The following is a 27014-nucleotide window of genomic DNA, read 5'->3' on the forward strand; positions in this document are numbered from 1 at the left end:
ATGACAAGGTTTTCAGGGACAGAAACCAAGAACAAGGACCGTGAGCGCCATCTGCCGGCAAAGGCCTCCGCGCCCTCACCCGCATTACCTGGGCGCACGCCCCACCCGCCCGCGTCCAGCAGGATGAGGGTTGACTGCAGGAGCTGCCGCTAACACACACCTGAGGAGTGAGGTCAGAGGACAGTCGCAGCTCCCACCTGTATGCCCTGTGCCAGACACAATCGGAGCTCTTGTACATACACGAACTTATTAAAATACTTCTTACCATACTATGCCATTGGGACAGCCGTCACCCCACTTACAGAATGAAACAGTGAGACAGAATCCAGTGTCCTCCCTGTGTTCATCAGCCTGTAAGTGGCAGCAACGGCATCTGAAGGCCACAGTCAGGCTCCCAAGTCCACCCTGTGCTTTACAGCCTATGGCCCATACCCCTGTGCCTAGAGCCCCCCTCCCCCCCCCCCCCCCCCCCCGGCCCTGGCAGGGTGGAAGAAGCTGGAACTGGGCGCCTGGAGGCTGAATCGTAACTCCACCCCTGCCAGTCGTGTGATCCTTACTGCCCTGAGACCCAGTTTGCTCGCTTGCGACATGGGAGCATAAATAGGAACCTCGGCATCCTGCGAGGCTGTGAGGGGCTCTGGAAGTAGCATCTGGGAAAGGGCTTTGTGAGCTCTGGAGTGTTCTATGACATATAAGCCACTGCTGTCCTCATTCCAGGAAGTTAATTTTATAACCTGCTTCCCTCTCATGAGCTTTGCTCCGCGTCCCGTCGGTGCTGGATGATCCGGAAGCAGCAGCTGGTCTCTTTCTGGCCAAGAGTCCAAAGGTGGTAGGAAGGCACATTAGGGATCAGCTGTCCCCAGGCAGCTGCACCTGAGCCCCTTTGTGGGCACAAAGATAAGGTTTTGATTACGTATGACGTGGTGGTCACTGAAGGAACAGGCCCTCTCCTGTCCCTTCTACTAGTTAAAACTAAAAAGCTCGGTTTCCCCAACACCCCACCAAAGATCAGTCCAATCTGTTGTCCGACCGTGGAGACCTGTACACCTGGGCCAGCGCCCTCTGACTGTGTGCTGCCTCCTCCCACAGATCAGTGCCCTGCAGAAAGGCTACAGCCAGGTGCTGTGCCAGACCCTGTCTGAGAGGAACTCAGAAATCACATCCCTGAAGAACGAGGGTGAGAACTTGAGGAGGGACAATGCCGTCACCTCAGGTGAGCTCTCTCTGACATGGGCCTGAGAGCCACCACCCTCCCCCTCCTTCCCGGGCCACAGCAGACATGACCAATCCACCACCACACTGCTGCTCACTGATCTGGGGTGCAGCCTCGAAGATCTTCTGAGCGGCCTGTGTCTGTGAGTTGGAGTCTGCCCTCAAGAGAGCGTGTTTGCCATCCGGTTCCTAGGGCAGGGCCTGATAACTATTTGAGTGAAGGTTAGCACTTAGCGATGTCCAGCAAGTGCCAGGCTCACCAGGGCCAACACAGGGCACCATGTGGCTTGGGCAGTTCCAGAAGCAAGCTTGCCTTCAGTGCAAGCGAGAATGTGGACGGAGGGGGGTCACCGCGTTAGGGCCCTGGTGCACTTGGGCCCGGGTGAAAACATTTCCTAGCTGGCCAGTAGGGGTGGTGCGCACTTCAGGCCTTGGGGTGGGGCCAACACACCGTCCAGGGACCAGCTGTTTCTTACCCTGGGTCCCTTCATTCAGTCCACGTGTTTATGGAGCACCTGCTAGGTGTCAGGCCCTGCTCTAGGTGCTGGGGAGAGAAAGCCTTGAGCACAGTGTCCCTGTACTCCTAGGGCTCACGTGTGCAAGTGGGTGACAGACACCAGAAGCAAACAGGTAAATAAACAAGCCCGTTTCAGAGAAAACTGGGCCATGTGGGAGCGAAGCGCTTCAGGGACGAAAGTGAAGGAAGAACAGCTTAGTGGGCGGGCAAGGACAGGTCTCTGAAGAGGTGAAGGGAAGAGCAGTCAGGAAGCCACAGGGAACAGTGTTCCAGGAAGAGTGATCACGAGTGCAAAGGGCCTGAGGCTGGGACTCACTGGCCACATGGGAGGAGCTGAAGGCGTGTGTGGCTGGAGTGGGGTGAACACGGGAGTGGGGGGCGGGCAGGGTCAGAGAGGGAAGCAGAGGGTAGGTCACAGGGAGGAGTTTGGGTTTTATTCTGAGGGTGATGGGGAGCCACTGGGGTTTTTAGGGAGAACTTACATGCCTGAGAAGGATGGGGCCAGTAACAGAGAAAGAGGAGAGGGAGTGAAGCAGGTAAGGGGAGCAGGCGGTGAGTGTCTTGGGGCATATTGCTCTCCGAGTACCAGTGACACAGCAGGAAACGCGTCCATAGCTGCGAGAGCTGAGCATAGCGCTGAGCCACAGGTGAACCCCCATCTGTTTATGAATCTGGGTGCCGTGCACCAGGACAGCCTGACCACTGGCGTTTCCTCTGCCTCACTCTGCAACTTCCCACCCCTAGCCCCACCACCTGCCAGGCCTGTTCATGCTCTTCCTAATTGGCAATGTCCTCAGATATTTGCTGAGCCCTTCCTGCGGGCTGGGGGCAGCTCAGGGCACCCAGAACTTAACACCCTGGGCCCTTCCTCGCCCACACCTGCCTGTCCGATCTCATCCGTGCTTCAGGCCTGTCTCAGATACCACCTTCTCCACTCAGGGATTGGACAGACCTGGGTTAGCATAACACTTGGGGTGGGCTGGACCCACTCCGGGTGTGGTCCCCAGACCAGTAGCATTAGCCTTCCGTGGGTCCTCATGAGAACCACAGAGTTTCAGGCCCAGCCCAGATCGCCTGAACTTGCATCAGATCCCCAGGGTTTCGTTTGCACATTCAAGCTCGAGAAGCACAGGGCTGGGTTCGCTGCAGTAATGGGCCCTGAGGCTCGGTGCTTACAGCAGACGGGCTCACGTCTTGCCTCCACCTGGTGTCCATCATGGGTTTGCAGGGGCTTGGCTCATCGCAGCCACTCAGGGACCAGGCTGACGGAGGCCATCACAACGCCTGCTTCCGCAATGAGAGAGGCGGGGAAAAACGTACAGGGCAGATGGAATGACAGGGACTGGATTTGCTCTCCTTCCTGAAACAACCAAAAAAAGAAAAAATATATCTGCAACAGTGATTTTCACAGGATTGTGATTGGGGGAGAAAGGAAACAAACCAGATGAGCCCTGTGATTGCCCCAGCTTACCGCCCGCAGAGGGGTTCCAGACCACAGCACGGGAAGGAGACCCCAGGCAGAGCCCCGTGGGCCCCCCACATTGAGGGGATGGCATTGGAGAGGCCAACACAGCTCCAGGACACTGGGCAGCATGCCAGAGACGAGAGGCCGCACAGAGAGAGAGCACCCCGGTGATCTTTAGAGGGTCCCCCACCAGTCTTCAGCTGAGTGCTGAGCAGCACGCGGATGTGGGCGGGGAAAGAAAACCCAACAGGAGCAGAGGGAACCATCTCAGAGCTCACACAGACACGAATGGTTCACTTTCCCAGCCTCCTGAACGGGCATCTGGTAGAGAGTCAAAAAGGTGTTGGCTCGGTCGTGAGACCCAATTACCTCTCAACTAAAGGTGTCTCCGGTCCCGCCTCACAAAGCTGGAAGGCCAGTCCCAAAGGGATCAACCTGTGTCAAAGTAACTTAGCCGCGTCCTGTGACAGAGCTTGCTCTTTAAATGGAATTCTGGATCACATGGTCCTTCATTTCACATACTTTTTTGATTGACAGCTACCAATAAAATTGGGCATAATGTTCTTCCAAGAAAAGAACCACGTGAGATAATTCAATCGCACAGCATTTCTGCACCCTTCTTCCCACGTGTCCTCGATATGCAATGCAGTAATGCCTTAGTCATCTCCTGCTACCTAACCGGTTGTCCCAGAAGTTCTGGGTAAAACCACCGCTGTTCATCATCTCATCCAGCTTCTGGAGCTCAGGAATGTGGGAGTGACTTGTTCTCAGGGTCTCCCATGATGGGCAGTCCACACATTGCCTGGGGCAACTGTCACCTCATCGAAAGCCCCAGCAGGAGCTGGAGGATCTGCTTCCAGGAGGGCTCGTCCGCACGTCCGCAGGGCTATGAGGGCTGTGAGCTGGAAGCCTCCATTCCCGACAGTGTGGACCTCTGCCCTGGCGGCTTGAGTGTCCTCACGGCATGGCAGTTGGCATCCCCCCTGAGTGAGTGACCCAACAGAGAGCAAAGGGAAAGCCGCAGTGTCTCTCATGAGCCACCTAGGAAGCCACAGTCCATCTTTTCCACAGTATCACACTGGTGACACGAGTCAGCCCTGCTCATGGAGGGAGCAGGCTGTGCCAGGGTGTGAATTCCTGGAGGCCGGGACCACTGGGGCCATTTTAGAAGCCGGCTACCACGAAAAATAATAGGTACCCTGTAACGAACGCTATGGGTCAGCCACTCTCCTATGTTCTTTATGTCTTTAACCCTTATAATAACTCCATGCGGGAGACACAGTGAAAGATACTTATAGGGAAAATAACTTGTCCAAGACCACCACACCACTCAGTAGGAGAAACGGGTTCCAAACTCAGGTGAGTGTGAATCCAGCCACCCTGCTCACACCCTCCTTCTGCCACAAGACATTTTTTGGCCTCTGGTGAAAAATTCCCAGTCCTTCCCTCTGCTGGGCCTTTGTTCCCCAGCAAATATATATATATTATATATATTTAAACCAGCCCCCTGGTTTTTATATATATATTTAAAATATAATATAATGAAAATATATATATACTTTTTTTTTTTTTTACAGGGATGGTGTCATCATTGCAAAAAGAAGTGTTAACCAGGGAGGAGGAAATTCAGCAACTCAAACAGGAGGTGAACCAACTAAAAAGTGAGAACAAAGAAAAGGATCACCAGCTTGAAGCCCTCAGCTCCAGAGTGAGTGCTGGGTCACCGTCATCATCCTTGTAGCTGTCCCCGAAAAGCAGAGCAGAGTCCCATGACTCATGTCACATACCTAGGGCCCCGGTTTTAAAAACCACTCCCATCTCTCCCACCACTGCAAGATGACGCTGCTGTCCCAGGGCTGGTGCCCAAGGGCTGGTGTCCACAGGGAGGACAGCCGCAGGGCAGCCCAAAGCACCAAAGGCCCTGCTGGAGAGACTAAAGGCCGGGGCCAGGTTCCCTGCAAGGTAGAGAGCTTTTTAAATGTAACTTTGACTCTGCGAGTGACGCCTTCAATCCTGACTTCAGAATCCTGATCCCGTGGAGGCAGATTGCTCAGGATGTGTGCGCTGTTTCAATGAGTAAAACCCAATAGCTGTCCTCTCGGGCGACAGCTCAGGGATTCCCGGTGGCTGCCTGATCCGGTAGCTCTGTCCACAGGGATGTCTGGGGGTGGGGTAATAGAGCTCGAAGCTCTGAAGAAAAGGCACAAGAAGTAACCTTGGGTACTTAGTACGATACTGAGTTCGGAACTGAGAAAAGGCAGAGCATGTGCTTTGGGGTTGGACAGACCAGGATCCAATCCCAGAGCTTTCTTTTCTCATAACTTATTTGGCCTCTGTTTCCACGTGTGTGAAATGGGGATAACAAAATGATTTTCTGAGAAGCGAGAGGCTGATTTCAGTTGTGCTGCTCCGCCCCTCGTCAGCTGCCTGGCCGTATGTGCATTTCTCCCAGGCAGATGGACTTCTAGCCGCGCGGGGTCACTGCTCTATGTGGGGTGCGTGAGTGTGTGCGTGCGTGTGTGTGTGTGTGTGTGTGTGTGAGAGAGAGAGTGTGTGCGTGTGTGTTGGGGAGGGGGGCGGGTTGCAGAGCTGATGCTAAGTATAAGAAATATGGAAAAACAGCCCCATTTTGACTCTTCTACGTCCCGAAGTACATTTGGATTCTCTCTCCCCATTTCCCCTTTCTCGTTGACCTTGGAATGACGTATTTCTCCTGGCTAGCCTGTGCCATCCATTAGCCCATAGGCGTCCTGCCCCCAGGGGGCGGCTCTGAGGAGCATTTGACAGGATGCCTGTCTTTTCTTTTCCTAATTCCCTTTGTCATGCATGTGAATTTTAGGAAACTAGAAGTAGATAATACTGAGAAGCAAAACTAGAGAGATCAGAAAGAAAATGCTACCTAGAAATCCACATTAATATTTTAATGTATAGTCTTCCAATCTTGTTTCTATATATAATAAATAAATAAATATTTTAAAATTTATAATATACACAATTTTTTAAATTTTAAATACTGACTATTTTCCCATGTTAATAAATAAAAGCTCTTACCATCGGTCCTAAAAGCTACATAATATTTTTCTGGACGTACACAATGTAATAAAGCGGTCTATTGTTGGACACGGTTGTTTCTTTCTCTTCCTTTCCTTCCCTTCCCTTCCCTTCCCTTCCCTTCCCTTCCCCTTCCCCTTCCCCTTCCCCTTCCCCTTCCCCTTCCCCTTCCCCTTTCCCTTTCCCTTTCCCTTTCCCTAGCAATACTGGGAAGAACATCCCTGAACCAACAGATTTGCTGATTTTCTTTTTCTTTTTTTTTTTCTTTCTTTCTTTCTTTTTTTTTTTTTTTCATCTTTAAGAGACAATACTAACGTGGGAATTCCTGGGTGAAAGAAGGCACATCTTTATGTTCCTAACGCGTGCTGCCTAACTCTCCCCCCCCCGCCCCCGAAAGGCTGTTCCGTTTACATTGCCACAGCTAGGCGGTTGTGTTTTGAGATATAAGTTGTGGAAAGCACTGAGAGCCATCCAAGTTCACTAGCAAGAACTGTATTCCTGTATTCCTGCAAGCTCTCTTGGCTGGTCACAGAGGAAAACACACCCATCCCTCCACCCTAAGGATCCAGACTCCACAAAGCGGGGTCTGTCCTGTGGTGTAGATTGCTGGTTGTTGAAGAAGAATTTTTTTTTTTTAAGATTTTATTTATTTATTTGACAGAGAGAGAGAGAGAGAGCACGAGCAGGGGAGAGGCAGAGGCAGAGGGAGAAACAGATTCTCTGCTGAGCAGGGAACCTGATGCAGGGCTCGATCCCAGGACCCCGGGATCATGACCTGAGCCGAAGGCAGACGCTTAACCAACTGAGCCACCCAGGCGCCCCTTGAGGAAGACTTTACACATGTTACCCCCAGAACTCAGGAGAGGGGTGACTAGAACTGCTGCAGGGCCCCGGGTGCCCTCAGACACAAATGGCCTCGCCTCTGGGAATTTGGGGAAGTGATTGGGTGAAACAACCAGAAATGCTCTTGGGGACGCATACAGGGACTAGGGACCCAGACAACCCCACGTGGACTTGCTGTCCTTTCTCTCTGCAGTGCTCCATGCTGAAAGAAGAGTTAAGGAAGGAAGATGCTCAGAAGGAACAGAAGGAAGCCCAAGGGAAAGAGTTAAAACTCTGCAAAATCGTGAGTTGAGCCTCCTCACTGCTAGGTGTCCCCAGAAGGGCTAGGCTTTGACCTTCGGGGTTTTGAGGGGGTCGAGGAGGGGTTCCTTGGCCCATCAGATAGCGCAAGCTGTGAGGCTTTAATGACTGCGTGTTAACCTGGTCTCCTAACTCTTTGAAATGCTGCCTCTAGCCTCAAGGAAGAGATGGCTAAAAATATTAGAAAACACACGTTCCCAGCATTCTCTGGGCCTTGGGCGCGTTCCCCCTGGGGCTGGGCAGGGGACACACGGCCCCTGCCCCTGGACCGGTGGTGCCCAAACTGTCGTGTTCCACTGTCAGAGTTTATCAGAGGCACGGGCACGGTTACCAACACAAAATTCTTCCTGAAGCATTTTCGTGGCAGTATACCAATGTTACACCAATTCATAAAAACAAAACAAAAAGAAAAGGTATCAGTTGCCTTATACAAACGATGACTTTGGAAATAAATAACGACGAAAATATGAGCACTAAAACGAGAACGTTCGTTCCCGGCTCCAGTCGACTGCTCTTGAACAGCGGGCGTGAGTTTCCACCCGTTGGCAGTACGGCGGCTTAGACGCGAGGAGGAGATGCCCCGTTCTCTGTGCCAGGAACATTGCTATTCTCTGCCTCAGAATGGGGAAAAAGAAAAATCTCATTGTTCTGTCCTTCCAAACCGTGTCCATTGTTTCATCTAAGCAGCCCTTTTTTAGGTTGATCTCAAAAATATACCCCCCAGAAGAGCATCTAATGAGTTGATGGATATCTTGTACTATTTAATCCAGGGCCCACGCTGATTTTCAAAAGAAACTAATCATTTCCCTTTACCCAATTTCCCATACAGCAATTGAAAAAACATCTACTTTGCCCTATGGACACAGAATTTTTCCCTCAAGGGAAGCAATTAGGCTAATACCAGACTAGGTTTCTGCCTTAATGAACCCAATGAAACGAGCTACAGAGATTCAGAATTTTCAGCCCAGAAGGCAACTCCTGCTTCCCGTCAGGAAAGTTGACTTTCTGTTGTTGAAACTCTTTCAGCAAATCCAAGACATGGAGAAGGAAATGAAGAAGCTCAGGGAGGAGCTGAAGAAGAGTTGTACTGAGCAGAACATGATCTCTAAGACGCTGCGAGAAAAGAGCAAGGTAAGACTGGGACAGTGTGGCCCAGTGACGGCTCTGGGCCAGGCTCTCTGCACGCATCATCTCCAGTAATCTCACAACAACTCCATGTGGTCACTACTGGTATTAAGACCACTGTACGGTTGAGAAACAGACTCACAGAGGTAAAAGACGTTAGCCAAGTTCCCACAGATAAAGTAGCTGAACGGTCTGTCTGACTCCAGTGCTCCTGTGTGTAACCACTAGTCTAGACTGACTTCAACTCTTAATTGGCAAAATTTATCCAGAAGAGAATCGATCCATTAAATCAGATTTGCCAATGGTGTTGTTCAAACTTAAATGCTTTTATTGATGTTTTTGGCTACGTGTTCTATCAGTCATTGAAGAGGTATATTTTTTAAAATCTCATGATTGTGCATTTGTGTATTGTTACTTTTAGTATTGTGAACTTTTGCTTTGTATATTTTGAGGCTGTGTTACTAGGTGCCTATAAATTTTGAATTTTAACACTTCTCATTGGGAAAAAAACCCTTTGATCATCATAAAACATCCTCCTTCATCTCTAGTAGTATTTTCCCATTAAAGTCTACTTTGTCATTAATGTAACTCTGGCAGTGGGGCACCTGGGTGGCTCAGTCAGCGTCCAACTCTTGTTCTGGCTCAGGTCATGATCTCAGGGTCCTGGGATCAAGCCCTATGTCAGGCTCTGCTCTCAATTCAGAATCTGCTTGTCCCTCTCCATTCGCCTCTGCTTCTCTCTCTCTCTCTCTCAAATAAATAAATAAAATCTTAAAAAAAAAAAAAAATATATATATATATATATATATATATATAGAACTGGCAGCTACACTGGTTTCTCTTTTGGTTAGAATTTTCATAGAATTCACAGAATTTTCTATTAGCTTGGAAATTCTTTCCTCTTTTACTACGCTTTTAGTAATAGCAAGACAATAACATTCAGCCTTGACTTACCAAAATCCAATAGTAATTGAGTTTCTCACTCTTCATTCTTTTGATGGTCAGCCTAAGGGCTATAATCTACATTCTTGACTCACCAAGATCCAACATTAGCCGATAATTATTCCCTTCTCCTTGGTAAGGCAATGACCGTAGAACACTGACTTCACTCACCCCCTCGGATGTGTATGCCACTGCTGTCGTTTTCTAAACTTTTTTATTTTATTTTATTTTATTTTATTTTATTTTATTTTATTTTATTTTATTTTAAGTAGGCTCCATGCCCAGCGTGGAGCCCAGTGCAGGACCCGAACTCACGACCTTGAGATCAAGACCTGAGTCAAGATCAAGAGTTGGATGCTTAACCGACTGAACCTCGCAGGTGTCCCACAGACTAGTCCCTATATTTTAAAGCCCGGAAGACCTTATCACTATTTCTCTCTAGTCAATATTCATGTCCACACATTACCTCTCTTGCTGTCTTTTCTGCATCTCTGATCATCCATCTGGGATTGTTCTTCTGTCTGAAGAAGCCTTTTAGCGTTTTCCTTCAGCATGACTGTGCCGATGGCAAATTCTCTCAGATACTTGCACATGCATCTTTGGAAATGAATATTTAACCTTCATTCAAAACACGTTTTGACTGAGCACCGAATTCTGCACTGGCAATGACATTCTTCAGCGTGTTACAGGTGGCATTAGGTCCATCATTCCCGTGTCTCTCGGATCCTGTTGTTCCTCTTAGAAGTCATTTAGAACCTAACTCTTGTGCCTTTGTGTAATCTGTTTTCCCTGGCCGCTTTTAAGATTTTCTTTTCTCTTGATTTTTAGCAGCTTTATTATGATTTATTTAGGTGTGGATTTATTTTTATTTACCTCGTTTGGCTTTCACATGGGCCTGTTGAATCCTTGGCTGGGTGTTTGCATTAGTGTGGCATTCGGGTGACGTATCACACAGGCATCGGGGAGCTGCTGTAGGCTTTTGAACAGGGAACCGGTATGATTACATTGTGGTCGATAATAAGGGTGAAGGGTGCCTGGGTGGCTCAGCAGGTTAAGTGTCTGCCTTCAGCTCAGGTTATGATCCCAGGGTCCTGGAATCAAGTCCCGCATCGGGCTCCTTGCTCAGTGGGGAGTCTGCTTTCCTTCTGCCTCTGCCCCTCGCCCCTGCTTGTGCTCTTTCTCTCTCTCTCTCTCTCTCGATCAAATAAATAAAATCCTATCAAAATAATAATAATAATGGTGAAAACAATAGCTGTAATTTCCCATGTACTAGGCATTATGCCAAACGTTGAATCTCTCTCAAACATTTATCCTCTCCATTTTACAGCTGAGGGAATCAAGGCTCCTAGCCACTAGTAAGGTAACCAGCCCATGGCCACACTGTCAGTAGGAGGCGAAGCCACTAGCCACACATAGCTCTTCACCCTGAAATTAATCAAGATTAGGTAAAATTCAAAATTGAGTTCCTCAGACACACCAGCCACATTTCAAGTGCTTTGCTTCAAGTGCACAGACATGGGGCATTTCTGTCGCTGCAGAAAGTTCTGTCAGACTGAACGGCCCCACAGCCTGGTAACCCGCACAGCACCATGAAGAATGTGCTGGAAGGAAGTAAACGAGAGGGAGGAGGCCACTTACCACAGGCCAGAGGTCCTCAGTGCCCGGTGGGAGGGCTCGCCAGGGTAGGGACGGAGATGTGGACTGGATGTGAGAGGGGTCAAGTCACAGGCTTGGAGATCACTGGGTGTGAGAGATAGAGTGGGGTGGCAGTGGAGGAAGACCCTGAGGATTGGGGTGGGGAACGGGAGGCCTTTCCTTAGATGGGGAGCATAGCTAAGGGCAGAGTCCGGGCTGACTTGGCTTTCCCAGCGTATGAGAAAGTCTGCTGAAATAGAAGTGAGAGCACGTTTAGACGTGTTTGGGGGGATGTGCTCAAAGGAAGCTAAGGCCCGGAGAGGTACCGTGGCTACTTAGAGGCCCTGCCACTAGGCCACACTGCTCAGAAGAAAGCCCTACAGGGCTCTTCTGGGTCTTTTATTACTTCTGTGATTCCCCCCCTTCAACCCCCTAAGAAACAGCTCTTGAGGTTGTTTCAGCACAAAAGCCTCGCATTCATTTAGGGGAATTTGCTTCATATCCCGATAGTGCCAGAGCCCTGGGCTCAACAGGTGCTTCCAAAAGGTTATTGTTCGGAAAAGAATGGTGCAGCTGCAGGGTCCCCTAACAGCCAGCAGGGAGCAGCATCGGGCACCTGCAAGCTCACCTCGCCTATTACCCAAACAAGGGGGAATAAATGGGCAAGTTTCCCCCCAGCTTTAAAGCCTTCTTTTGCAATCTGCGATTCTTAAAAGACATTGCTTAGCGAGCCCCTAGAGAGGTTTCCACTGGTGAGTGTGCTAAAACTGGCAATGGCAAATAGTTATGATAATAAGCCTAATAATAACATTTCCCAAGTACCCACCGTGGGCCAGTTCCTAGCAGCATTAGAATGACGCCTCCTGGTGGACATTCCTGTCTGCTTTTACAGATCACACGACCTGAGGCCTGAATAGAGCCCTCAAATACGGGCACTACTCTAAACATTTTGAATCCCCACAATAACCCTCTGAGACGTGCTAGGACCATCATCCCCATTTGACAGATGAGGACACTGTTTGGCGGTCACAGGGCTTCCTGGGGACCCAGAGGGGATCGGAGCCTGAGCCGCGAGGGCGCAGAGCTCGGCCCTCTCCCCTGGGGGGCAGCTCCAGCGAGCCTGCCTCCACCCTGCGCTCGCCTATGACCCCATAACACAGGCCCGCAGCCACCCCTGCCCCCCTGGAACTCCCCCTTGGCCATTAGACCTCCTAGAGGAAGTTCTCCGGAGTGCATTACGATCACATTAGCGGCGAGCACATGCTTTCATCGTCATTTCAGGTTGAAGAGAAACTTCAGGAGGATTCCAGAAAGAAATTGCTCCAGCTACAAGAAATGGGGAACAGAGAGAACCTCATTAAAGTCAATTTGGAAAGGGCAGTAGGTCAGGTAGGCCAGCTCCAGAGCCCCCTTCAGTGGCCCACGCTCCCCGTGGGTTTTCTGCACCCCAGCCTCTGTTGGGGATGAGTGAGGAAGATGTGGGTTGTGGTTGGATTCTCCTTTTTATCCCAGAGGAGAAGCCTGTTTGGCTTCCTGCATCCCAGGGGACACCGCGAACAGGCTTTTCCTGCTGGGAAGCTGCCCACACAAGCAGGTCACCACTGCCTGAGACCCAGGCAGCCCATCTGGGCTCCATGCCTGCCCCCAGTTAACCCGCCATTAATTGGGAAGAGTTTGAGCCTCTTGATCCCATGGTGTTTCTAGTACTTTCTTCCTCATATTTTTTGTCCTGCTATTTACCATGGTCTTGCTTCCTCTGTTCGCCAGCAGATGTCACAGTCAGTGTCCTTAAGGAAATAAAGACCCCAGAACGTCAGAGCGCTCGCTGGCTGGGGAAGTCCCTGGGCAGGGCGGTGAACAGGCCCTGACAGGCTCGTCGGGGGTGCCGTTGCTCTACTGCTCTGGCCCCGGGTGGCCTGGCGGCCCTTCCTCTTACGCGTGGCACAGACATGAGGACCAGAACCCACAAACAAGACTTCACCAAAGGCTAAGGGAGAGCAAATGGGAAGCCAGGATGGGGACACTGACCCTCCAGAATATGGCCCTCCAAGGGCAGCCCACCTTGAACTTCTCTTCAAGGGGCTCTCTCCTGGCAACCACCAGGGGACCCAAGAGCATTTTGCGTGTATACGTGTTTGTGCTTTTGTTTTTCTGGGAAGCAGGGTCCACCACGTTGCCCATTGGATTCTCGAAAGGGTCTGTGAACCACCAAGGAAGGTTAAGAACCACAAGCCTTAAAGGAGCCCTCTATCCCACAAGGCCCAGCTCCCAAAGCCCTTCTGGGCCTTCACGGGGCAGCGTGACCTGGCTTTGTGAGAGGCACGTACAAGTTAAATAATGGTGCTGACCACTGGGCAGACCTTAAAGCCCCTTCAACAAATGTCACCCCCAGTGTCATCTCTGCAGGGTGCCAGCACAGAGCTAGGACAGAGAGCCTGTCAATCTGGGCCTCATCTGTGCACCTGGACCAGCCCCTCCCCTTTGCTGTGCTCCGCAGCCGCCAACACGCACCTGATTGGAAGCGTGGTCTGTGTCACTTTCGCCAAGTACCAAGGTCCAGGCTCTGGCTCTGGGGAGAAGTCGTGTGGGAGGACCCTCAGAGACACTGAGATTCCCCCAGGTCTAGACCCGAGAGACAGAGGGTGAGCCCTGTCTCTGCCACCTTCCCATCCCACCCCCGTATTTCCATGGCCCTGCTGCCCGTCTGAGATTCTGCCCCTCCCCAGGCAAGCGGTTCCAGACCGAGCCCATGAACCAGGAGGACCTGTCCCTGAGCAATGCGGTAGGGTGTCTCTGGTGGTCACGGGGGCCATGATTCTCCATGACCTCTTCCTGGGCTAGTTAGGACCCTCCCCTTGGCTGTAGATCCAGAGGATGGCCTGGAGTGCCTCGACACCCGCCACTCCCCACCCCAGTCAGCTTTGGGCCGACTGGTGGCAAGGGTGTCCTTAGGAGATCCGTCATTCCACTATTGGGGTCCCAGAACTCCACAGTGTACAGTAAACCCTGCATGTTAGGACCCTTCGACTTTCCAGTTGACTCTGTGGCATTCATGGCCCCTTCAGGGCTCTGTTTTATTTATTTATTTATTTATTTATTTATTTATTTATTTTTATTTGTGTGTGTGTTTTCTTTTTTTGTTTGTTTGTTTGTTTTATTATTTTTTTTTAATTTTCAGCGCTCTGTTTTGGAGTCAATGACCATATTTTGCCAGTGAACCAAAAACCGAGGCCATGTTGGTAAATTCTCCGAGAAAGTGGGGCTGCTTTGCCTCTCACTTCTCATGGAACTGGACACCTTGAACTTGAACTTCTGTGTGCCCTTATTTAATTTAACTGTGCTGCTTCGTCAGCCGTAATCTGAAAACACCAGCGCCCAGGAGGCACTCAATGAAAGCTGGTTGAACCGAAGTAGAGGACCCGGTTTTTGACAGATGTCTCTGCATACAAGCAGCCAATGAATATGTATTGAGCGCCTACTCCGCCAGGCACTGTACCAGGCTCTGGGGATACAGAGACAATAGACACAGTGTTCAGGACACGTACGGTCGGAGGCCCAGAATGGCAGAAGGGAGCACACTGTCCTCTCGCCAGGCACTCGGGCTGATGACACCATTTACTTCGGCTGACAGCCTCAATATTTATTTCACAGTCTGGTGCCAACTTAACAATTATGGAAGAACGCTCCCGGCCCCAGACTTCCCACTGGATAATTGGCAGCAAGTGGCTCTTCCGAGGGCGCGAGACGTGTGTGCGCTGACCACGTGGGTCGGTTGGGTTCGGCAGGCAAACCTAAAAAGTAATTAAAACCTGCTGTTCTGTTCTCTTCTGTCGGCACTGCCCCTTCCAGTGAGAGGTGAAGATTTTCATGACCCTTAATGACCATTAGCGGGGCGCAGACCCTCCTCTCTCCTGGACCCTGGCGCCAGAAATGACGCACCTGGGCTCTCGGGCCCCCGCCGGCCCCACTGACTCTGTCGCCTTCCCTTTGTGCTGTAGCTGGAACATTTCAGAAGTCAAGTCATCAAGGCCACCTACGGACGAGTGAAGCCGTTCCTGGACAAGCCTGTCACCGATCAACAGGTCTGTCTCGCGTTGTCACTTCTTCCTTTGGGGACCCGGGACTCCAGACACTGGGAGCATATGCTTCTGTGTTTTGTTGGTGGTACATAGTTTTCACACTGTTGCTACACCATAAAGATTTGTTTTGATTTTATGGGATTTCCTGGCTTTTAAAGTAAAAGCCAGTTAAACTCCCTTGAAATGTTTCTGTGAAAATCAAATTAAACCACTCAGGCCTATTTCTGGTCTCCAGAACACACATTTACCCTTCGTTAGCACCTTAAAAGAAGGGGGGCTGCCTCTCCGTAGACATGCATTCTCATTTCTTCCTTCTGAAGGCCAGAGATGGTAATGGGGATGGACTTCTGGCCATTACGATTGCCTGGTCATTCTCCCGATTTTCTTTCCAACCCTCTGTGTCCACGCACATGTAAGAAGACACACCGTGGGCTGCTCTCATTGGCTGTGGACACTGACCTCTATTTATGGGCCCACAGCATCAGGCACCGTGTTACGAATCACTGCTACCATGCAGAAGAATCTAGAACACACTCATGGCAATATTATAGATCTTTGGCTCTTAAAAGCCATCTCTGATCCTGGGAGACACATCCTGGGATGTGGAGACACATCCTCCAGAGCCATCACCAAAACGCATCAGGGCCTCCCTGCTCACCTGCGGACCCGGGAGCTTAAACTAATGCTCCCAGCTCCCCTCCCAGAGCCACCCTGTCCTGTAAATCTCTTTCCCTTTTCTCACCAGCTAATAGAGAAGATTGCCCAGGTCACTGAGGACAACATCAACTTTCAGCAGAGAAAATGGACCCTGCAGAAAGAGACTCGGCTCAGCAACTCCAAACAGGAGGAAATCACAGAGGACATCGAGAAGCTGAAGGCATCTTTAGACAGCTGCCAGGTGGCGTCTCTTGGCTTTTTACAAATGTCCCCTTCATCTCATTCTTATGCTGCTGGTTTGGGAAATTGCCCAGTGTTCGTGGAGCGGGTTGGGCAGAAATGCTCTGCTCTTTTTGTCCTTTTCTCTTGTTGGAGAAATCTATCTGGGAGCAGAAAACAAAAAGCCTTAAAAAAATGCCTCCCTGGTGAATTTGGTGTGGCCAAGGAAAGGACGCCTGACACACCCCTGGTACTGACTTGGGGAGACCCAGACCCCAGCAAAAAATAAGTAAATAACTAAATAAGTCCCCTGTTATTTCCAGAAAAACCAGAGAAACATCCCTGTTCTTTATTTGCATTTTTTCCTGCCTCTTTTGCTTTTGACTCTGGAGGAAACGGGCCCAGACGTCTGCCTGAACCCCCGCGGCTCCCACACCGAGATGGAGCCTTCCAGAACAGGCAGCTGCTTCTGCTTTCTCTGGAAATACGCAGCTACTATTTGGGGAGCCTGTGCAAACGCTGGCCTGTCAGCACTCTCTCAGATCAGAAACCCCGCTCTCTGACCAGCTGATGCGTTGATCTCAAGGGGAATTTTGATGAAATGGAGTCACCAGACTGGGTTCCCATTGGCGCCAGGTGTCCTTGGCAACTTGGCTTTGGAATTGCAGATACCTAAAAGTGGGGTCTCTTTGACCATTCAAAGTCCAAATTAGAGTGGGAAAAAAAAGCTGCTCAAAAAGAAGGTAAATCCAACGGAGCCGTCGCGGTGCGGCCGGCATGTGGCGTCGCCTGCTTCACAGCAAAGGCGAGAGCTGGGCTCTCCAGGTGCCACTGCTGGCGACAGTGTCTGGGTGCCTCACGATCGTGTGTCTTTGCAGGCTTGCATGAAAATGTCCTGCTGTAGCAAGGACCTGAAGAAGGAGGTGGACGTGCTCCAGACCCTTCAGGTGAGCCCACCTGTTTCTGGGCTCCAGAAGGTGGTGTTGGACATCCTGCGCCTGTCGCTGTCCTGGCTGGAGGAGACGGAGCGTCTCCTCCGGGACGTCGGGATCCAGTTACCCAGCTCTGACACAGGTTAATGGCACTTTTTTTTCTCACGTAGTTGCATGACTCTAAAATGTCGCGTTGAATCTTATCATGATGGGACATCTGTTGAGGAAGGCTTCTTAGGTATATGGCCAAGTATTCCCTTCCGCAGACTTTCTTTGAGAAGTGATTTTTCTTGGGGGTAAAAAAAAAAAAAAAAAGTGAGACATGATTACTGAAGAAAAATGAGACGTGACACAAGCAAAAGGAAAATTAAATCAAAATTATGCTAAATCCTATCTCTCAGAAGCAACTACCGTTATATATATAATTTTTAATAGACTTTTTTTATTTTATTTTTTTAAAGATTTATTCATTTGAGAGAGAGACAGAAACAGAGAGAGCACAAGCAGGGGGAGAAGCAGAGGGAGAGGGAGAAGCAGACTCTCCGCTGAGCTGGCAGCCTGACCTGGGGCTCAATTCCAAGACCTGGGGATCATGACCTGAGCCAAAGGCAGACGCTCAACCCTCTGAGCCCCCCAGGCGCCCCTAATAGACTTTTTTTAGAGCAGTTTCAGGTTCATAGCAAAATGGAGAGGAAAGTACTAGACAGAGGTTTCCCGTATACCCCCTGCCCCCACGTCCCCAGTCCCCCACATGATCAGCATCCCACTAGAGCGCTACATTTGTTACCATTGGTGAACCTACATTGACACATCATTACACCCAGAGACCATGCTTCACACTGGGGCTCACTCTCGGCGTTGCACATTCTATGGGTTTGAGCAAAGGTATCGTGACATGTATCTACCATTATCCTATCCCGCAGGATAATTTCATTGCCCTAAAAAGCCCCTGCTCTCTCCCTATTCATCCCTCCCCCAACCTCCAGCTCCTGGCAACCACTGAACTTTTTACTGCCTCCATGGTTCCGCCTTTTCCAGAATGTCATGCAGTTGGAATCATACCACCTCTCAGATTGGCTGCTTTCACTTAGTAATATGCATTTAAGTTCCCTCCGTGTCTTTTCATGACTTGATAACTCACTTCTTTTTAGCCCTGAATAATTGTCTGGATGGACCACGGTTTATGTATCCATCCACCTAGTGGAGGACATCCTGGTTGCTTCCAAGTTGTGACAATTATGAGTAAAGCTACCATCACCATCCGTAGGCAGGTGTTTGTGTGGATATAAGTTTTCAGCTCCTTTGGGTAAATACCAGGGAGTATGATTGCTAGAGCATGTGGTAAGAGTACGCTTAGTGTTTAAAGAAACCACCAAATTGTCTTCCGAAGGGCCTGCACCCTTTTGCCTTCCTGCCAGTGACGCATGAGAGTGCCTATTGTTCCACATCCTTTGCCAGCATCTGACGTTGTCACTACTGTTATATTTCAGGTGTAACTTTCACAGCATTTTCCCATGGAGATAGCTGTACGATTCTTACTCTCTCTATGCCTCAGTCTCCTTACCTGTAAAATGAGGATAATAAGGAGTACCGACCCCGTAAGGTTGTTGTGAGGAGGAAAATGTATCGGTATATGTAATGTACTTAGAGTAGTATCTGGCCCAGAATAGGCACTATCGATACATTTTTAAAAAAATTTTTTTTATCATGAGCATTTAAGTTGTTTCCGGTTTTCCATTCCTACGGATAATGCTGATGTGAACGCCATCAAACATATCCCTATTCACTTTATATTTATCATCTTTGAGGTGGAAGGACATTGAACCACTTTCATTCAACAAAGATTTATTGCATGCCTACGGACACCAGCACGGTGCGGGGCAGAGATGTAGCGGGGTCAGAAACAGGTGGAATCCAGGTCAAGAGCGTATGGGAGTTAGCTGGAAAATTCCTCTAGCTTTATCTGTACGTTTGAAATTTGCCATAGTAAAATATTGAGGGGAAAATAGATATTATTCCTGCCCTGAAAGACCTTGTGGTCCGGGGAGGGGAGGGTAGGCACGAATTGAAAAATCACGCACACATAGAACTTTAAAGGTGACAAGTGCTACAAAGGAGAAGTGCAGGACTCTGACCTGGTCAGGGAGAGCAGGGCACCTGCAGGGTACATGGGAGTTATTTGTCAAAGAGGGGAGGGGAGACGAGGGGAGGGGAGAGAATTCTGGGCAAAGAGTGTTGTGTGGTGGTGGGAGGGGAGCATGAAGAACACGAGGGACTGAAAGAAACAGGGGTCACAGGTGGACAGAGCTGGCAGGGAAGGTCAGCAGGGGCTGTGCCACGTGGGCTTGCAGGGCCCCCGCTAAGAAGCTCTGCTTTATCCTAAGAGCAGTGAGAAGCCAATGAAAGATTTTAAGTAGGGGACTGATGGAACAGGTTTGCTTTTGGAGATAATCCTCTTGGCTGTGAGTGGAAAATGTCCTGGAAAATGGCCATCACAGAGCACCAGGGAACAAGTTGGGCTGTCACAAGAGGTGATGGTGGCTCCAGGGCAGGGGTGGGATAGAGAAAGAAGTTTCTCAGGCACTTAAGAGGTAAATCAACAGGCCTCAGTAGTGGAATTGGATATGGTTGGAAGGGAAGTGACAGAGAGAAAGGGTCCACAGACCTCCAGGTTTTTGTCTTGTGTAAAAGGACAGACAATGCTTCCTTCGCTAAAATCCAGAGTACGGAACACTGCATGAAGACCAGGTTTGAAGGAAGTGCTGGTGAGATATTCAAGATGAGGTGGCAAGGATGCAGCTGTCACTCTGTATGTCTAGTCTGGAAATAGATGTTAGTGTGGCGTATCTCTAGAATCCAGAAAAGCATGTGCAACATAGTGGGTGCTGAATAAATAACCATGGGAGGGATGGATGGGTGGGTGGATGGATGGATGGATGGATGGATGGATGGATGGATGGGCGGATGGATGGGCAGATGGATGGATGGGCGGATGGATGGGTGGATGGTGGGTGGGCGGATGGAAGGGTGGATGGATGGATGGGCGGATGGATGGGTGGATGGATGGTGGGTGGGTGGTGGGGAGAGGGAGGGAAGGAAGGAGGGATGGTGGGTGGATGGATGGATAGATGGGTGGGGTGATGGATGGATAGATGGTGGGGGGGATGGATGGGTGGGGGGGATGGATGGATGAATGGATGGATGATTAAAGCCATAGGTATGAATGCTATTGCTTAGGAAGAAAGTACATGATGGAGAGAGCCCAAGGCTACACCTTGAGAAACTCTGACAGTTTGAAGATTGTTGCTACACCTTGCCAAGTCACCCTTCATAGAGGCTACATGAATTTGACATTCTTGAGCAATAAATGAGAATAGAGGAGTGATTTTCAACTCTGATTATTCAACATCCCTAGCCATGATGTCTTCAACGTAGATCTGAAGGTGGTGTAAAGTTCTTAAAAAAGGAAGGCAAAAGCAAAAACAAGATGAGCTTCTCTAACTGCCTGCCCCTCGTGTATAGCACAGAGAAGAGGACAGCTGGTCTTCTCCTGACCACCCAGTGGCTCCCCAGTCCCAGTATTACTCTTGTAATCTTAGCAGTCTTGAGCAAACACGAAATCAGGTAAAACGTGGATCACAGTGCTTGTTGTTCTTCAAGATTAGAACTAAAACAAAGACCGTCATCTCTCTCCTAGTAATAGTGGGGCCAAGCTACGTGTGTACCATCCCCTCCTCATGTCCAAGACCATTTTAGTCATTGTAGCTTATATGCAGAAATCTAGTCATATATGTTTTCATAAAGAAATGTGGGTTATAGAGTTAAGTTTCAGGCCAGCATTTCTCAGTCCTTCCTATACTAATTTGCACTATGGATCTAGAAAAATGGAGTAAAGAATGCAGTGTTCCCAAAACACATTTCTCCTTTTTTGCTGTCCTCACCTGCATCTTAATATCTTTTGGAATAATGCTCTATGGAACACCTGTGGGGGAAACACAGACTACATTCTGTGATTACAACTATTTGGTTCTGAGAAGTCAGAGGAAGCGTAGAGGGTAATAACAGGAAAGTCGGTGTGTAGGGCCCATCCTTCATTCATTTGGTAGGAGAAGTTGATGGTAAAGGTGTTTTCCTCTTCTAGCACAAGCAGTATTATGGCAAGGTCCCAAAAGACTAAAAGAAAGGGGTGAGCTGGAGAATTCCCTGTGTTAGGTACTACTGTATAGCTCATTCCTAGCACAGACCCATCTACGCACAGATGGCAGCAGCCGTGGTGGTGATAGTGAGGATGGTGAAAATGGTGAGGATGATGAGGAAGGTGGGAGTGAGAATAAGTGAGGATGATGATGGTGATAGGACTGTGATGCTAGTGAGGATGGTGATAGTAATAAGGATGATGGTGGTGGTGGTGAGGATGGTGATGATGGTGGGGAGGATGGTGAAAGTGGTGATGATGGTGGGGAGGATGATGGTGAGGATGACGATGGTGGTGGGGAGGATGATGATGGTGGGGAGGATGGTGAAAGTGATGATGATGGTGGGGAGGATGATGGTGAGGATGACGGTGGTGGTGAGGATGATGATGATGGTGGGGAGGATGGTGGTGGTGAGGATGGTGATGGTGGGGAGGATGATGATGATGGTGGGGAGGATGGCAATGGTGATGACGGTGGTGGTGAGGATTGTGGTGATGAGGATGGTGATGGCAGTAAGGAAGATAGTGGTGATGAGTATAACAATCACGGTGGTGATCAGATGGCTATGGTGGTAATGGTGAGGAGGAGGGGGATGGTGAAGATGATAATGGTGATGATGATTGATGGCAGTGGTCATCATTCACTACTGAGCACTTCTATTCTAGATGCTATTCCAAGCATTTCTATATATTATCTCAGTTCATCCTCACAACAACTCTGTGAGGCAGGTAGTGTTACCCTCATTTTAGAAATGAAGAAACTGGCTCAAAAACCACTTTTGTGAGTATTCCACCATGAAAAGGAGACTTAAGGTATTTCACATTACTGAGGCCGGCAGGGGGGCCCCAGTCGTTCACCGCCATCCACAAGCACTCCTAAAGGCCTTCTGTGTTCGCAGACCCTGAGAGAAGGGTGGGAGCCATGGTTTATTCAGGTCCTCCCGGGAGCTTCTCACTGTGTTAGATGTTTCACATGCGTTGTGTAATTTTATCTTCCCGTATCCCAGTAAGCAAGGTACTATCACTGTCTTTATTTTTCAGGTAAGGAAACTGAGTCTCAGTGCATTAAGAAACTTGCTCAAGGTCACACAGCTGGTGCCTGGTAAGGGCAGGGGTCAAACAAGTCATTGTGATCCTAATACCTGTGGTTTTTTTTTCTGTAACCCCACACTCTCTCTGAAGATCCAGAGAGGTACCGGATACATGCCCAATTCCTAGAGGACAGATTCTGTCATCCGCTTGGGCAGAGAAAGAGCTAAGAGTGCTATCCCCCAAGGCGAGCTGCCTCTCTGATGCACACCGTGAGCCAGGCCCAAGGAAGGCTCATTTGCATTACACAGCAGAATGGTTCTGAGCGTGGGCTCTGGAGACCAGCTGCCAAAGTTTGAATCTCAAGTGTGCACTTACTAGTTGTGTGAGCAGGTTGCTTGACTTCTGTGTGCCCCTGTTTACCTGTTCATAAAATGGGGCTAAGATCCCATCGGGATGTTGTGAGGATTAAACACTGAGATGCATCCGCCAATCATGGAGCCTGGGCCACAATAAGTCTTAGTAAACCGGAGCAGCCATGATCACCAACCTCAAATACTTGTTGACCTAATTTGACCTAAACGTGGGCCAGATAGGTATATGCATGGGCAGTCGAGCTTGATTTATTCACACCGGGGTAGCTTGACCCGCAAGCTCTGCCCCATCTCCATTTGGCAGCAAATGGGATTTTCTTAGCCGTGAGCACTCAGTTGGGTTGAACCCAAAAGAGCCCTTCCCAGGTCTCCTTCCTAGAGTCATGACGATAGGCCAAAGTGTCCCAATAGCCAAATGGTAAAGCTGGGATTCGGTTCAGATCCCTCTGACTTCCGAGCCCCTACTCTTAACTACCATACTACCTGTCGTTTCCAATACTGTCCTAAGAGGTAAAGCACACCGAACAGCTAGGTTTGTAAATCCTGAAATAACTCCCCCAGGGGAGAACTATTTGAAGTATTGTTGGCTAGCGTCCTAAGGGACCCAGAAGGTTGGTGTTGCCACTAAAGACCTCACTGGTGAAGGATTTGCTGTGTGGTCCAGTTGGGAAGATGTGAAATGTCTAAAGAGGGACCTTGAAAGTTAGTCCCCACTCCTCCTGCCTGGTTTCTCAGTTCCTTTTGATAAAGGAAAGAAAGGACTGCATTTTCTCTTGCAAGGTCAGTTGTTTGTGTCTATTTCTGCAAGACTTTGTTACAAATAAAAGGCTTCCCAGCATGCATGGTAAATCACTCTTTCTCAGATATCCAAAATATGCAGCATTTTTAAATGAAAAAAAAAAAAAGAAGTTGTAATACGGGATGCATAGTGTGCTCCTGTTTCCAAGTATCGGTATCCAACCAAAAGAAAATCTGAAGAAAAAGACATGCGAGTGTTGAGAGCGTTATCCCGCATGGTGGGATTGTGTAGGACCTTTGCTGTCACTTGGTCGTTCATCAGCTACTGTGTGCCGGCCAGGGAAGCTAGAGCGGTGAACACTTACCACATCACGGGTGTCTGTAATGTTTGGGTTTGTGTAAGAGACACATAACTTTTGTAACCAGAAATATAATGAAGAATTGCTTCTTTTTCTCGAGAAGAGAGAAATCCCATCATGATTACAGCTCATCGTCAAACCCAGACACATGATCACACACTCCCTCTTCCCCTTCAACATCCTTGAGTCCTTCCTTTCCCTAATCCTCTCTGGATCCTACTCATGCTTTGATCCTTCCCCTTGGGTTCTTGGGTCACAGATTGAATCCGAAGGTAGCCACCCCAAATCCATGTGCCCCTATAGCTCATGCCAACGTCACCCAGGCCACCTCCCCCAACGCCTGCCATCTTGATGTCCTCACAGAACACCTCTCCTGATGCACCCTCCATATTTGCCACCCCAACCCTTACTCCCCAAGCCTCCAGTCGCTTGAAAGAGAAGGACAGACCAAGGTCTGGATTCTGCATTTACCACTTAACCAGCTCTGTAGCTCCACCTTGCTGAGTTTCCGTTGCCTCACCTACAAATGCAAACACATTTCCTTGCTGGGTTGTTTATAACGATTAGAAAGTATCACGAGTAAAACTCCTGGCATGGTGCCTGGCACACAGCAGGTACTTAATACTTGATAGCTATTATTATAATATTTCTGTTCTACTCTTGCATGCTGGGAATTCTCAGAAAGTTGCCTTGCCAGGGATCAAGGCCCCAGGCATGCACACATTCAGCTTTCTTCCTTTCTCTCTCTCTACCATCTTTTCTCCCTTCCCTCCAAATTCCCACTGTATTCTTGCTGCTTTCTCCAGATGCAGCTCTTCCCTCCCTGTGTCTCCCCTTCTCTGTCCCTTCCCGGGGAGCCTGTGCACAAGGTCCGGAATTATGACTTCTCTCCCTCTTATTTCTCCTCTTGCCATCAAACATCTTGCCTCTCAAGATGTCAGTCCTTCCCTGGAACGTGCTGGGTCTTTAGCTCTTTTTCTACTACTGACACTCCTGTCCCACCTATGATCTTGAGGAAGTGTGTTATGTCCTCTGTCTTCATTGCAAATGCCCTACTCTGTTTTTGCCTCCTTGCTTTGCCCCTGCGTGTACCTGACACGAGCCCTCCTGCCCTGGCAGCCCCCCCATCTTTCCCCAGCCTGTGTTCTCTCTGGTGCGCCCAGCGCTCTTGGATCTCTTCCTGGAAACAGTCTCACCCCTTGGCTCTCCTGGACTGGCGCACCCTGCCCATCTCTCCTGACCTTCCCCATTTGTTTTCAGCAGCCCCTTTCACCTCTACCTGCCCCTGCCCGAGTGTCTCCTCCAATGCAGTCCATGGTCCTCCCCTCTCTCTTGTCTCCTTTCTCATGAAGAAGGTCTCCATCCAGGTGCTTCAACAACCCCTCCCGTGGCAGCAGTGGCCAAGTGGACATCTCCACAACCGTGCTGCTGGGAATGGTAGTACAGATTTGGTGCCACATAAGGCAGCAGGTGGGACCCCTGGTCAGGGCCACATCCGCCAGGAAGAAGGCTGCTTCCTGCTAATCTCACGAAGACCCTGGGTGGGCCAGGCTATCCCGGCTCTCTGCCAGCCACCCCTCCTGAGAGTCCTTCCAGTACCTCAAATTCCACACTCCTGAAAACCAGCTTGGCAGCTCCTCCCTTCTCCCCAGCCCCCACACCACCCAACCTGTCTCCTCTGTCTGGCAGTGGGGCCACCATCCTACCCCTAGAAAGAGCTTTCTCTCTCTCCTTTTTATCCCCATTCCTCCTACCCTCGTTTAGAACTTCAGCACTGAAGGCCTAGACGTCCGTGGGCTCTCAGCCTCTAAGAGGAAGGGATTTGGCCACTGGGAGACACCTGGCAATGTCTGGAGATATTTTGGTGTCACCTGGGCGGCTGGGGTGGAAGGTGCTCCTGGCTTCCTGCAGTGCACAGGATGGCCCCCAGCAGAGAATTGCCTAGCCCAGCCTATCAGTAGAGCTGCAGTTAGGAAACCCTGCTACGTCCTCCGCCTCTAATTCATCTCAGCTATTTTTCTGAAAAAATTTTTTTAAAAAAAGCAAAACAAAAAAAAACCCATCAGGGCAGTTCACTGCTCCGTCAGCACCTGAAGTCACAGCAACTCAGACGCTGGCATCACACTGACTTGAGCCCAAGGCCTGGCTCGGCCATCTGCCAGCCTGGGGGCACTTGGCCACCACAGGTCTCAGAGCCCCGCTGCCCCACCTGTCAAGCAGGGCGATGCTCAGGTGACACAGTGGGGAGATGCACTGACTGCTTGGCCGAGAGCCGGGCACACAGCACATGCTCGGTACACTTCTGAGACGTTTCAATCAAGTTTATACTCTTTAGGCTACTGTTCGAGCCCTGCTACAGATCCACCCAGCCTTCCCCTCCCACTCCACCTTCCGCGGCCTGCCTCACATCCTCTGTGCAGCCCAGTGAAGCGCAGCCCCTCCCAGCATACGCATGGCCTTTCCCTGGCTCCCCACCTGCCTCCCCCCCCGCCCCGCGCTGGTTTCCTGTGGCTGCTGTCACAGATACCACAAGCGCAGTGCCTTATTCTCGCACAGTCCTGGAAGCCAAAAGCCTGAAATCAGCTTCCCTGGGATAACGTCAGGGTTAGCTAACGAGAGGGTTAGCTGACAACCCTGGGGTGTCAGCGAGGCTGGGTTCTTCTGAAGGCTCTAGGAAAGGAGGCATTTCTTTGCCTTTCTGGTCTCCAGAGCTTTATTTCTCGCATTCCTTGGCTGGTGGCCCCATCCTCCAGCTTCAGAGCCAGCCGTGCAGCGTCTTCCCGGCTCTGTTTTCTCACATCCCCTATCCTCTGTAGTCGGATCTTCCCATGTGATTATATTGGGTCCACCCAATAATTATATTATATTGATTATATTATATTGATCCCAGTGATTATATTGTTGTCCACCCAGGACAACCCCTGGCATCTCAAGGTCTTTAACTCAGTGACATCTGCAAAGCTCCCCCTGCCCCGTAGGGTAACATTCACAGGCTCCAGAGATTAAGACATGGGGATCTTTGGGGGCCACTATGTAGTCTAGCCACAGCTTCCATTCCGAAATGCCCTCCCCTCCAACCCTGAATTCTGCCCACCCAGCAGTGCCCATGCTCAGGGGCTCCTCGGCCAAGTAGCCTCCTTGATCGATCGCTCCAGGCAAACAATCGCTCCTCCTCTATGACTCTCACACTCCCGCACTCCGTCAGCCGTCACTTACATGCCACACGGAGCCACTTTTTTCCATCAGACAGTTAGACCCCGTCTCTCAGACTGAGCCTTGAGGAATGGCTTCATAGCATCCCCCACCCCTTCCCCACACTCAGCTCATGGCTTTGCACACGGG

The 27014-nt window shown here is 49.9% G+C and overlaps 1 protein-coding gene across 1 annotated transcript in view; it reads left to right on the forward strand.

Annotated features, from left to right (window-relative positions):
* The window catches only part of FHAD1 (forkhead associated phosphopeptide binding domain 1), a 125276-nt gene that overhangs the window by 52471 nt on the left and 45791 nt on the right, over nucleotides 1-27014 (forward strand). Inside the window, exons 7-14 of the mRNA XM_044391403.3 lie at nucleotides 1090-1213; nucleotides 4772-4902; nucleotides 7282-7371; nucleotides 8415-8519; nucleotides 12372-12479; nucleotides 15089-15172; nucleotides 15915-16067; nucleotides 16924-17119. Coding sequence (XP_044247338.2) covers nucleotides 1090-1213; nucleotides 4772-4902; nucleotides 7282-7371; nucleotides 8415-8519; nucleotides 12372-12479; nucleotides 15089-15172; nucleotides 15915-16067; nucleotides 16924-17119 — 991 coding nt within the window. The remainder of the gene's footprint in view (nucleotides 1-1089; nucleotides 1214-4771; nucleotides 4903-7281; nucleotides 7372-8414; nucleotides 8520-12371; nucleotides 12480-15088; nucleotides 15173-15914; nucleotides 16068-16923; nucleotides 17120-27014) is intronic.

The sequence above is a fragment of the Ursus arctos genome, unplaced genomic scaffold (genome assembly GCF_023065955.2).
Source record: "Ursus arctos isolate Adak ecotype North America unplaced genomic scaffold, UrsArc2.0 scaffold_32, whole genome shotgun sequence".
Taxonomy (NCBI): domain Eukaryota; kingdom Metazoa; phylum Chordata; class Mammalia; order Carnivora; family Ursidae; genus Ursus; species Ursus arctos.